Below are 13,368 nucleotides of genomic sequence, written 5' to 3'. Positions count from 1 at the left end.
ACACAGACACACACACACACAGTCTGAGAGTCGTGCATGCACATCAGGTCTCAGGAGCCGCTACCTCCACACTGCTGAATTACTTTCACACTCTCTCAAAGCCCCTGATTTCCCCAATGCATCTCAACAAGCTTCCCATATATGGCATTTTCCAATTACAGCCCTAGCACAGGGTCCTATAATGCATTCAGAAAACATAAACGTGCATTTTTTTCCCCTTTTCAACTAAGAAATGCGTGTAAGGTGGTGGGGGGGGGGGTTGGGGTGTGAAGGGTGATTAGCAGCCGTACCTGGCGAGAGTGAGTCCAATGCCATTATCAGCAAACCTGTGAAATGATAAAGGGGTCAGCGTAGGTCACATGACTCGCACCTACTCAATAAGGTCAAGAACGTTTTACACAGACCACCGCATCGGGCCGTTCTTACTGGTCGATACGAGAAGCCAATCACAAAGGTAACAGTAACACCACCAATGACAGAACAGAGAGGTAAAATGGCCTTAAACATGCAAAGCCTTTTATTACATTTTGCCCAAGGCTAACCTGTGACAGCTTTGTGGTAAACGTTGTACCTCTACATGCTGTGTTCTCTACATAGCTATTATGTACATGTATGGCTTTAGGTCAGCGCTGAGCAATGATGCCCACAGCCTTTCAGGAACCAGCTTTCTGGCCTTGTTAACACTGGTCTCAGATCAGTGTAAAAATGAAACTCTGAACTGGATTTGTATTGTTCAGGCTCCCAAAACACCTGAGCCAGGTGTTCAGCACTTTAGTTGCTTGGTTCTAAGCTTATTATGGACGGGCTAAGTGATCATTCCTGGGTCGATTAGCCTCTCTGGACCTCTGCAGTTTCGAAGATTCGCTTTCAAACAATACATATAAATTGCCACCAAAGCATGACACTCAGTCCTAGAAACACAGAATACCTCTCACCAACATATTAATAGCTTCTTCAGTCACAACAGCCTGACAGGCCAAGCGCCTTTGAGGCAGCCTGTGCCCCAGCATACTCACTGACACTCGTCCAGCCAGATTGTCACCGCCCCTCAGCCAGGCCCCGTGATCCTGGTTCTTATAGGCCACGAAGTGGTGGATGAGCGCTGGGACTCTGGGCTTGAAGGGGTCGGCGTCCTGGTGCGGGCCGTACCTGCCACACATCGCAACAACACTCAGCTGGAGGGGGGGGGGGGCTTAAGGATGCTTAATCTCACGGGGCTGATATAGGATCAGGTGCGTGGTGATGCAAGAGTTTAACAATGTGTGTGTATTGTATGGCTGCATGTGGGGGTGTATACTGTATGTGTGTGCGCGTGCGTGTGTGTGTAGTATGACTAACCTTGCCCCTACAAGTGAGAGGAAGGGTCTTTTGTCCTTGGCATTCGCCTCTGTGGTCTTCACCCCATTGTCCAGAATCATCCCAGCCTGCCAAAAACCCATAAAACAGGGGAAAGACACAGAGTCACAAAAGGGCCTTGGTTGTTTCTTACGGAAGGAGTCATTTTGGTTCTTGCTTGTTCAGTTATTGCGAACCCTCAAAGCTTCTTGATGATCTGCAGTGACACAGATCGCATTCAAATGTAATGACCCAAGATTAAAACCAGAGATGAGCGCGTATTCTTACTAATTCCCACCGCTACGCAACCCCCAGTGGAGCAGCGAAGTTGCCCTGGGTGACCACATAATTGTCTGCATGGCAACCCAAGGCTGCTGTTTTTGAGCAGCTCGTGGCTTTAGGGAGCCTTGACATTCAAGGCGTCTGCTTGAGGTTCATTATATTTCAATTAGGCGAGGTGGTGAAGGGAGACGCGTCTGTGGGTCTGTGGGAGAGACGGGCCGTAGATTACAGGGGAGAGACAGAGGGGAGAGAGAGGGGAGGGAGAGAGGGAGAGAGAGAGGGGAGAGGGAGGAGAGGGAGCTAGAGGGGGGAGAGAGAGGGGAGGGAGAGAGGGGAGAGAGAGGAGAGGGAGGAGAGGGAGATAGAGGGGGGAGAGAGGAGAGGGAGGAGAGGGAGAGAGAGGGGAGGGATGGAGGGGAGAGAGAGGGGAGGGAGAGAGGGGAGAGAGAGGGGAGAGAGAGGGGGGGATGGAGGGGAGAGAGAGGGGAGAGAGAGGGGGGGATGGAGGGGAGAGAGAGGGGAGAGAGAGAGGGGAGGGAGAGAGGGGAGAGAGAGAGGGGGAGAGGGAGGAGAGGGAGCTAGAGGGGAGAGAGAGAGGGGAGGGAGAGAGGGGAGAGAGAGGGGAGAGAGAGGGGGGGATGGAGGGGAGAGAGAGGGGAGAGAGAGGGGAGAGAGAGGGGGGAGGGAGAGAGGGGAGAGAGAGAGGGGAGAGGGAGGAGAGGGAGCTAGAGGGGGGAGAGAGAGGGGAGGGAGAGAGGGGAGAGAGAGGAGAGGGAGGAGAGGGAGATAGAGGGGAGAGAGAGGAGAGGGAGGAGAGGGAGAGAGAGGGGAGGGATGGAGGGGAGAGAGAGAGGGGAGGGAGAGAGGGGAGAGAGAGGGGAGAGAGAGGGGGGGATGGAGGGGAGAGAGAGGGGAGAGAGAGAGGGGAGGGAGAGAGGGGAGGATTCCCTCTCGCCTCCTTATCTACACACAGCTCATAATTCATAATACAGGGTAGGGTGGTCTCTGCTACCATCGCCATTTCACACACACACACGTGCACACACACACACACGCACACACACACGCACACACACACACACACGCACGCACACACACACACACGCACGCACGCACACACACACACACACACACACACACACACACACACGTGCACACACACACACACACACACACACACACACACACACACACACACAGACACACACACACACACACACACACACACACGCACACACACACTCACCCTGTAGTTTGAATGTGCTCTGTTGTTAATGAAGTGCCCCATTGGGGTGTGTTCAGTAGTACCAGGGGAATACATTCCCTCTGATGGACCAGTAGGGACATGGTGGAAAATAAACCAGAATCCTGTCTCCTGGGGAAACACACACACACACACACACAGAGATACATATGACTTTGCACTAATGGCACCAAATAATGGCACCAAAAGACAGAAAAAGACTCACTCAGTCATCCTATCTCTCATTCTCTCTCTCTCTCTCTTTCTCTCTCTCTCTATCTCTCTCTCTCTCAGTCTGCATGATTCTATTTTAAATAGGGGAGTGGCCGAGACGAACCCAGCAGGTCCTGAAATCAGCTGATCATCTTTGGGTCATGATTCATGGTCATAGTTCTACTCACCTCTGATCCTGCAGCCGCACAGTTGATGAGGTTGTTATTGGGGTTGGCCATCCAGAAGGTGGAGGGTGGCGCTGTCGGGGGATAAAGTGGGTGGGGCTTCGTTTCATTGTCCAGAGTTTTGTCTTCTTGTCATTTTCTGTCTTTCTGCAAATAGCCATGCTGACCTAACTGAACTGAGGCTTAACTTTTTGCTGTGTGTGTGTTTGTGTATGTGTGTGTGTTAGTGCCTAATGACTGTTTGCAGTAGAATGTTCATTTGGTAACCCAAACCCAAGGACCAAATACACACAGGCTAGGGTTGTGTGCACGCACACACGCACACGCACACACACACACACACACACACACACACACACACACACACACACACACACACACACACGCACACACACACGTTTTCTAAGCCTGTGTACACGGTGCTCCCGCTCCCAAACTCCCCTCCATGCTGCGATTGCGGCGAGTGCCGAAACCAGGCCGTGGTGTTTATGTGGGCACCATGCCGCCCGCATTTCACCGCTCTGCGCATTTCAATCTCACCCTGTCAGGCCGGCACCGCTCACACATCAATTTGAAGGAGACGCTGTGAAAAAGTCATACGGCCCTTCAGGCTTCTGCGGCCCTGATCGATCTGCGGCGTTTACGTGCTGCTTCCCGCCTAGCTCATCTCCAGTCGCTAACGCATTCATTCAAACTGCTCGAGCACTTCTAACCTCGACTGTCTGAATGATCATTTCTAACCCCGAGCATCTTTATTATGCACAACCTAAGTACTTAGAAGCTTAGAAACTGTATGTAACTTATGGATGCCCTTTGTGAAACCTTGCGGCAGTCACGAAACGCGATTTTTAACACTGACACGCCTGCTTTTTATTTGAGTTGATGATTTTTAAAATTATTTCTTCATTCATTCACTTTAATGCTATGCCATGCTAACCTTTTAAAGGCTTCGTTTGTATGAATAGAAATGTGTTCAAATTAGCCACAATGCTTCTCAGAGAGCCCAAATCCAGCCGGTGGGATGAAACACAAGTGCCCATCAGGCAAGGAGCTGGTAAAGGCAAGAGGACCTGCGTCCTAGCTGGCTTTCTGAGCTGTCAGGGTAGTTTAACCAGATGAGATTAACCACATGACATGCGTGGTAACTATCGCTAAAAAATAATCCCTGTGGTGTATTGAGTGAGTCTGGAAGACATCTCTAGCATACTGAGCTGAGGTGAAACTGCAGTTTTAGTGGGAGCTGAAACGGGACAACATGCACGTTTGATTAGGAGATTGATCTCAGTTTCGCTTCAACACTTGAAGACGAAGATTGATTTTCTTTTTTACTTCTTGAACTAAACATAAGGCTACAAGTTATTTCTTTTGTGTAAAACTTGAATTATTGGGCTGGCACGCTGAGCAAATTGGCCTGACATCTGAGGTATGTCATGTGTGTGTGTGTTTGTGTGTGTGTGTGTGTGTTTGTGTGCTAAATGCAGGCACACACGTGCACGCGCGGCACATTTCACGGTCGTTCTTTACGCGTGTCAAGACAACATCAAAGCATTCCCCTCCGCCCGCCCCAGGCTGCCGGGTGGTGCGTGTCCGGCCCCTCACCTGCAGTCCTGCCGAGGCCTGGCCACGTAGCCGGGGTACGCCCCGTCCGTGATGACACGGCACATCTTGCTGTCGCGGTCAGAGGGCAGCAGGGTCCCTGCCCTGATCAGCAGGCCCAGGCAGTGATCGAAGGTGTTCCTCTCCTCTGGGCCGTCCTCCGTGAAGAAGCAGTGGCCCAGGGCCTCGTAGCCCACCACGTCCTTCACCTGCCGTGGGGGACGAATTCCCAGCGTTAGCAGCAGCCGTGTTTCCTGGGCTGGAGGTTTGGGTTGGGGAGCCTTACTGCAGTGTAACATGATGTTAAAACTATGAGTGTTCATAACTTCTGCCAGCGAAATGTAAATGTAATTAAAATAAGACTGCCGTCTGGAAGCAAGGAAGATCTCCGCTGGCTCGGAAAATAAATTACATTACACGCTTAGAGATAAGCTTAGAGTTGAATTCAGTTGTTTTATGCAGTGAATTCCAAAAGGCTCGTAATCACACTGAAGTCAGAAGTGGCTATCTGTATTTCAGGAATGCCATTACTGGTTAAACACTTCCACAGATGCTCTTGAGCCCTAGAGAAGCTGGAACATTTAAGCCCCTCCCCCCACTCTTCCCAGCATCCCACGCAAAAGCAGCCAGACTATTATCCCAGTAGCCTGCTGAGGCTCTCTCGTTCGTGTCGATACTGGTTCCATTAAGCCTGTAAAGATGGAGGGAGTGTGTGGCGGGAGCCCGCCGTATCTCCCCACTACCACGGGGGGAGGGACGCTTGTGCTGCAGTCGTCACACACATTAGCAGGACGAGAAACCGAACTCGTACGCCCCCTGCACTACAGCACGGATCACCCCGTATCTCCTATACAACATAACATCCACCCAAACTATAACATCCACCCAAACTGTAGGAACAAACATGACGTGTCACTGCCAAAGTGTGTGTGTGTGGGTGTGGGTGTGTGTGTGTGTGTGTGTGTGTGTGTGTGTGTGTGTGTGTGTGTGTGTGTGTGTGTGTGTGTGTGTGGATGTGTGCGTGCGTGGATGTGTGTGTGTGTGTGTGTGTGGGGAGATGTGTAGTGGCCGTTTGCGGTCTTATTAGGCGGGTTGCTAAGGGCGACAGATGGAGGTGTGCTTGTGCACTGAAGGAGCAGGACGGTGAGCTTCACAGCGCCGTTGCTACAGCAAACCGGCCCTTCAGCACGCGGCTGGGTGAACTCTTCAACCCCGGCTGGGTGAGTGTCCCCCGGGCACACACACTCTCCCCATCTCCTTCACTCTGATACTCAAATGTTTATTTGCTCACTGTTTACAGGTACATAACCATTAGGCTTGAGTGTTGATTCTGGCATGATCCTTACAAGAAGACTGGCCAGGTGCAGACTGGTGCGGCTATAAATACACTGTCAAATGACAGAGAATTCATATCTCAGAATCTATTCTATGTTTTGGTTGCAGGCTACTGTCTGTGCCTGTGGCCACACATATCTGCTGAATTCAATTCAGCAGTTTTCCGTCCATAACGCATCCCGATTCTCCTAAAGCACTTATCGGGTGTTCTGATTGGTCAATTTAAACGAGAGGACCAATGGCAGGGCCCCTCACCAGCAGGCCATTGGAGCCGTGTATGGTGACGCAGCGTGAGAAGGTGTGGTGGATGGAGAGGTCCTTGACGTAGGTGGGAGGGTCGTAGCCGCCCCTCTGGTCCACATCTCCATTCATGTGGAAATGGACGGGGTAGTGGCCCATGGACTGCTGACCCATATGAACCAACTCCACACCCTGGACATGCACCGCCTTAAACCCGTGCTCCACCTGAGAGAGAGAGAGAGAGAGAGAGAGAGAGAGAGAGAGAGAGGCAAAGAAAGGAGAGAGAGAGAGAAAGATGGAGGAGCCACAATAAATATATAAAAGACGAACTTCCAAAACGTGCTTTTTGTCATGCCAAGCAGGACCAAGCACCACAGAGGTGGAAAAGAGCTGAAGAATTCAAAATGAACCAAAGGCCGTTCATCAGGGACGAGTCAAACACACCCACACACCTCACAGTGTGAACTGCTACAGATGTAAAAAAGCTTTCCATGCATTTAGTTCCGTTTCCCAAAAGCTTTGGGGTCACAGCCACCTCTGAGATTACATGAGATCTTTACACCAGTACATATGAAAATCCAGAAGACCCGGCCTGTCCCCTGGACGAGGGAGACGGGGGGCAGGAGGACAGGGGGGCAGGAGGAGGGGGGCGGGGGCAGGAGGAGGGGGGGGGGGGCAGGAGGAGGGGGGGCAGGAGGACGGGGGGGGGGGGCAGGAGGAGGGGGGGCAGGAGGACGGGGGGGGGGGCAGGAGGAGGGGGGGCAGGAGGACAGGAGGCAGGAGGGGGGGGCAGAAGGACAGGGGGGGCAGGAAGACGGGGGGCAGGAGGACGGGGGGCAGGAGGAGGGGGGGCAGGAGGACTGAGGCAGGAGGAGGGGGGCAGGAGGAGGGGGGGCAGGAGGAGGGGGGCAGGAGGACGGGGGGGCAGAAGGACAGGGGGCAGGAGGACGGGGGGCAGGAAGACGGGGGGCAGGAGGACGGGGGGGCAGGAGGACGGGGGGCAGGAGGAGGGGGGCAGGAGGACGGGGGGCAGGAGGAGGGAGGCAGGAGGACGGGGGGCAGAAGGACTGAGGCAGGAGGAGGCGGGGCAGGAGGACAGGAGGCAGGAGGGGGGGGCAGAAGGACAGGGGGGGCAGGAAGACGGGGGGCAGGAGGACGGGGGGCAGGAGGAGGGGGGGCAGGAGGACTGAGGCAGGAGGAGGGGGGCAGGAGGAGGGGGGGCAGGAGGAGGGGGGCAGGAGGACGGGGGGGCAGAAGGACAGGGGGCAGGAGGACGGGGGGCAGGAAGACGGGGGGCAGGAGGACGGGGGGGCAGGAGGACGGGGGGCAGGAGGAGGGGGGCAGGAGGACGGGGGGCAGGAGGAGGGAGGCAGGAGGACGGGGGGCAGAAGGACTGAGGCAGGAGGAGGCAGCCTGACGTCTCCCAGGAGAAGATGGCTGCAGGGACGCTGACTGCTCTCCTGTTCTTCTCTGCAGCCAAGGTTCTGGTCTGACCTAGATCGCGCATTCGGGTAATTGTTTCAGTGCTGCCTCGTGGAAGGAGATGACAGGCGGGGCCGTTCAGAAGCCTCCAACAGCCACGACTGCGGATGTTCATAATCGCAGCCTCGCCGAGCAGGAAATCGTTGGATCGGACGTTCAAAACAGGGTTAGTGTGCCAGACCCTCTGAGCGCGTGTGTCTCCGGAGTGACGCGGGCATATTTCCTATTACTGAGCTGACCATCATTCTACAATATATACGCTCCTCAAAATTAATGGCATAATTATATCCACATTGTTTGTAGCCATCCAGAGCGTGATGAATGTGACAGCTGTTGACTCGCGTTCTCATTCCTTAACTGATTAGCCGCAGCCCACGTTCTACAGACCTTCGCATCTCTGGGTCATTATGAGCCGGACTGACCTAGTTGTGGTGCGAGGCACGACGCTGGTGTGGTGTGCTGGTGTGTCCCTCCGTGAAGAGAAGGCAGCAACCTTCCCCGTGACAGCAAAGGTGAGGAGGAGAAGGAGCCGCAAGATATGGAGCAATTACTAGAGAAGCCAGCTGCCTGAGTGACCCCTTCACACACACACACACACACACACACACACACACACACACACACACACACACACACACACACACACACACACACACACACACACACACACACACTCTCGCTGAAGGCCGGAGTTGTTCTGCTTGACATGTGACGAGGTGTGAACGTCTGGCTGGTGGCGCTGCCTCCCGTCGGCTGAAGTGTGCCAGTCGCTCACCCCCCTCGCCCACAGCTCCGCCCCCAACCCCGCCCCTCAAGGCTAGGACGTCTTTCGAGCGAGCGCTCGTACCTTGAGGTGTCCCCCAAACGTGTCGAAGTTGAAGAACTTGCAGGATTCGCTGCCATAGCAGACGGGCTCCATCTCCCCCCGGATCAGGATGTTCCTGCTGAGGAGGGCCACTTCCGCCCGCATGTCCACGCCGTCCACCGCCTCGCCCATGTGTGGGAACGCTGGCTTACCTACACACACACACACACACACACACACACACACACACACACACACACACACACACACACACACACACACACACACACACACACACACACACACACACACAGAGTTGTCATTGTTGTCTTTGAGTCATTAATTAGACCCATTAAGCACATTTAACAGCCATCAAACGCACCCATGTAGGCACTCACAAACACACTCTTCTCACTACAGCTCTTCTCACTACAGCTCGTCTCACTACAGCTCTTCTCACTACAGCTCGTCTCACTACAGCTTGTCTCACTACAGCTCTTCTCACTACAGCTCTTCTCATTACAGCTCTTCTTACTACAGCTCTTCTTACTACAGCTCATCTCACTACAGCTCTTCTCATTACAGCTCTTCTCACTACAGCTCTTCTTACTACAGCTCTTCTCACTACAGCTCTTCTCACTACAGCTCTTCTTATTACAGCTCTTCTCACTACAGCTCTTCTTATTACAGCTCTTCTCACTACAGCTCTTCTCACTACAGCTCGTCTCACTACAGCTCTTCTCACTACAGCTCGTCTCATTACAGCTCTTCTTATTACAGCTCTTCTCATTACAGCTCTTCTCACTACAGCTCTTCTCACTACAGCTCTTCTTACTACAGCTCGTCTCACTACAGCTCGTCTCACTACAGCTCTTCTCACTACAGCTCGTCTCACTACAGCTCTTCTTACCACAGCTCTTCTCATTACAGCTCTTCTCACTACAGCTCGTCTCACTACAGCTCTTCTCACAGAAGTGAAAATGTTTCTGCCTTGTTTTAGATCTGTGCTGCCCAACAGTAAGAGACAGCAGAACACACTGACACCCAGCGGGGTTGCGTGGGAAAATACAGCATATTCTGCATCCCAGTGTTAACTACATACCTGCTTACGCAGATCCACACACACACACACACACACACACACACACACACAGAGGCAGACATACATTTTCCCCAACTCCCCCCTCACAGACATACAGTATAATCAATCATACACCAACGCACGCTGTCAGGTCTCTTCCAGCCGTCACCGAGTGAGGGAAGCGGCTGACACCTTATAACCATTAAAACTTTCTCTCTCTCTTTCACACACACACACACACACACACACACACACACACACACACACACACACACACACACACACACACATACACACGTACACAGTGTACGCATGACACCTGCTGCCACTCAGTATTTTCCCACAGAGCAAAGCAATATGACAGCATGAACTCAGTGTGTGTGTGTGTGTGTGTGTGTGTGTGTGTGTGTTTGTGTGTGTGTGTGTGTGTGTGTGTGTGTGTGTGTGTGTGTGTGCGAGAGAGAGAGAGGACATAAGAGTTATGGAGATGTGTGATAGAGGGAGCATTGCTAGGCGGCAGAGATACTGCTGTGTGGTTTGCGGACAACTCCATGATTCGTACTGAAGTAAGAGGCAGGAGAAATGGATGAGAGAGAGAATAAGGGTGGGCCATGAGAGAGAGAGAGGGAGGGAGAAAGAGAGGGAGAGGGAGGAAGAGAGCAAAGAAAGAATGTGAGGATGAGAGGCCGTATGAATGAGAAAGACAGAGAGAGGGTGGAATGAGAGACAGAAAGAAAAACAGGAAGAGGGAGAGAGAGAGCGAGGGATGTCTTTCTGCTTGGCTCTGCTCATCACAAACAGGAAACAGCCCCGTGTCACATCCTCCTGGGACACAGACGCCCTCCTGCCTGGCCGCGCGTGACTCCCAAACATCCCAGCGCGCTCGGCCCGTCCAGCGGCTCTAAGCCCATCCGGCTGGCGGGCTCGCTGGCGCTGAGGAGCTGAGCGGGAGAGACAAACACGAGAGTGCAAGATGCGAGCCCTTCTGAACGCGAGAGGGTGTTCAGTAAGCCTAGCGGCCCGGGCAAAGAGGATAAAAGAAAGCATAGATAGATGCAAAGAAGCATCTATCCTCAGTAGATGCTTCCTATGGAACCTCAAGCAGAATCTCTGCTATGTGTGCTCACATGTGATAGTAAGAACGTGTGTGTGTGTGTGTGTGTGTGTGTGTGTGTGTGTGTGTGTGTGTGTGTGTGTGTGTTGGAAAATTGGTAACCAAACAGCAACTCTGAGTTCGACTAAAAAATAATGTGAGAGCTTGGCTGAATGGGTATTTACAAGATCTGATGCACACACAATCTAGTTCTCTATAACACACACACACACACACACACACACACACACACACACACACACACACACACACACACACACTGCAATGAAAAAACACAAAGGTTAGAATTAATTCCCTGTGAGTCTAAATTAACAAAATGAAAACAGTCTTATATATCATTAGTAAATCTGTCAGATGTGTTCATCTATAATCATCTCCTGTAGAACACCGGGTACGTGGGTTCAGTACGGCTGCTGAAGTTTCCATAAATGACTAATGACCGAGCCAAGCAAGGCAAACAGATCGAAGATGACAGCATCTCCATTTACAGGCACACAGGTATTTTTAGACAAGACTGTCACACTGACAATAACATAAACAAACCCGTCAGCTCTATGATCGTGTTTTAGAGTACCAGGCTCAGAAAGAATACACCTACAGATAAAAAAGAGAAGAGGTGTAAAAGTAGAAACGGCATGATAGAGATGAGGGTGGGGTGAAGACGTCTATACCTGTCTGATGATGCTACAGGTCTATCAGATTGCCTGGCTACAACCCCAGTACACACACACACACACACACACACACACACACACACACACACACACACACACACACACACAGGATTACTTCACATCAACATCTGCTCTAAGGTTTCTCTCTCTGTGTCCTGTCCCTCCCCCTCCTCTCATACACCAGTATCAACCTGCTTTCTAATCACAAGAGGATTTGCTCACACAAGGCAGCAGATGGATTATAGAGTCTGTACACCTACGAAGTATTTCTAGTAAAGTAGTGCTGCTTAATGTATACAGCACACACATACATACCCCACACGTACACACTTTGCAGATTGCAGTTCTATCATCATTTTGGAACATCTTCTAGCACTCGTGTAATGATACTGTCGACAAGAATCACTTCCACTGTCAGTGGTGTGTGTGTGTGTGTGTGTGTGTGTGTGTGTGTGTGTGTGTGTGTGTGTGTGTGTGTGTGTGTGTGTGTGTGTGTAACTGAGACCGAGTCACAGAGACAGATACTGCTGCTGATTGTACCATCGTGACAACAGAGCCTGTAAAATGAGTCGCTTCAGGCTTGCTTAGGAACATCTAATGACTGTCATTATGACTACCATGTTTTTAAAATGAGACCGAATTAAACAACAACAGAAACCCAACCATGGTGGCCAGAGCAGGGCTCTCGGGCGCCAGACAGAACCACCTGGTCATCTGGTTCTGGCTCTGGTCTGCCGCAGACAGACAGCGTAAATCTTCCGTCACCCTCCGCATCTTTGAGTGGCATCTCAGCGGGCCCTCGCCACAGCGGTGGGGGTGTGTACTGAGCGGTGGGGGTGTGTACTGAGAGGCGGAGGTGTGTACTGAGCCACGGAGGTGTTTACTGAGCGGAGAGGTGTGTACTGAGCGGAGAGGTGTGTACTGAGAGGCAGAGGTGTGTACTGAGCGGTGGATGTGTGTACTGAGCGGCGGAGGTGTGTACTGAGCGGAGAGGTGTGTACTGAGCGGAGAGGTGTGTACTGAGCGGCGGAGGTGTGTACTGAGCGGTGGATGTGTGTACTGAGCGGCGGAGGTGTGTACTGAGCGGAGAGGTGTGTACTGAGCGGCGGAGGTGTGTACTGAGCAGAGAGGCTGCGCTGGGTTGCACCATCTCCATCTGCCTGACATCTCCTGCACACGACACGGTCTGCCCTGCTCTGGAGGACAGGCGCGAAAAATTACAGCCAACAGGTAATGAGAGTGTGACCTCTGACCTTCCCCCGGGGGAAGACTCGGGGGGCTATTCAAGAATGCACACAGGCACATGCTCAGACACACAGGTGTGTGTGTGTGTGTGTGTGTGTGTGTGTGTGTGTGTACTTGTATCTACAGGCACACAATGCATATCATTAGGGGTTTGCAGACTAAAACATCCCTGACACTCCTGACATTATTAGAGCTCCTAAGGAAGACACACACACACACACACACACACGCACACACACGCACACACACCCACACACACACACACACACACACACACACACACACACACACACACACACACACACACACACACACACTTATATACCCTCTCTATGGATGCAAGGAGTACATACGTGATGAGTGATTCAATTGAGTGTGAGCTATGCACATGTATAATGAGTGTGTGGTAGCCTGTGCATGTGTGTATGTGTGTGTGTGTGTGTGTGTGTGTGTGTGTGTGTGTGTGGATTGAAATGGAACAACTTGGTATGTGTGCCCCAGCAGCAACACCAAAGCAAGGAGGCAGTGTCTCCATCAT

General features: G+C 52.2%; 1 protein-coding gene across 1 annotated transcript in view; it reads right to left on the bottom strand.

Moving 5' to 3' along the window:
* cemip (cell migration inducing hyaluronidase 1) overlaps nucleotides 1-13,368 on the bottom strand; it is a 69,584-nt gene that overhangs the window by 6,884 nt on the left and 49,332 nt on the right. The window contains 10 exon segments of the mRNA XM_077023028.1: nucleotides 291-326; nucleotides 1,017-1,036; nucleotides 1,038-1,149; nucleotides 1,339-1,424; nucleotides 2,864-2,992; nucleotides 3,262-3,332; nucleotides 4,022-4,024; nucleotides 4,862-5,063; nucleotides 6,445-6,654; nucleotides 8,759-8,928. Coding sequence (XP_076879143.1) covers nucleotides 291-326; nucleotides 1,017-1,036; nucleotides 1,038-1,149; nucleotides 1,339-1,424; nucleotides 2,864-2,992; nucleotides 3,262-3,332; nucleotides 4,022-4,024; nucleotides 4,862-5,063; nucleotides 6,445-6,654; nucleotides 8,759-8,928 — 1,039 coding nt within the window.

The sequence above is a fragment of the Brachyhypopomus gauderio genome, chromosome 12 (assembly GCF_052324685.1).
Source record: "Brachyhypopomus gauderio isolate BG-103 chromosome 12, BGAUD_0.2, whole genome shotgun sequence".
NCBI classification, from domain to species: Eukaryota; Metazoa; Chordata; class Actinopteri; order Gymnotiformes; family Hypopomidae; genus Brachyhypopomus; species Brachyhypopomus gauderio.
Note: the sequence above shows the minus strand (reverse complement) of the source record. Positions and strands in the feature narration are given on the sequence as shown.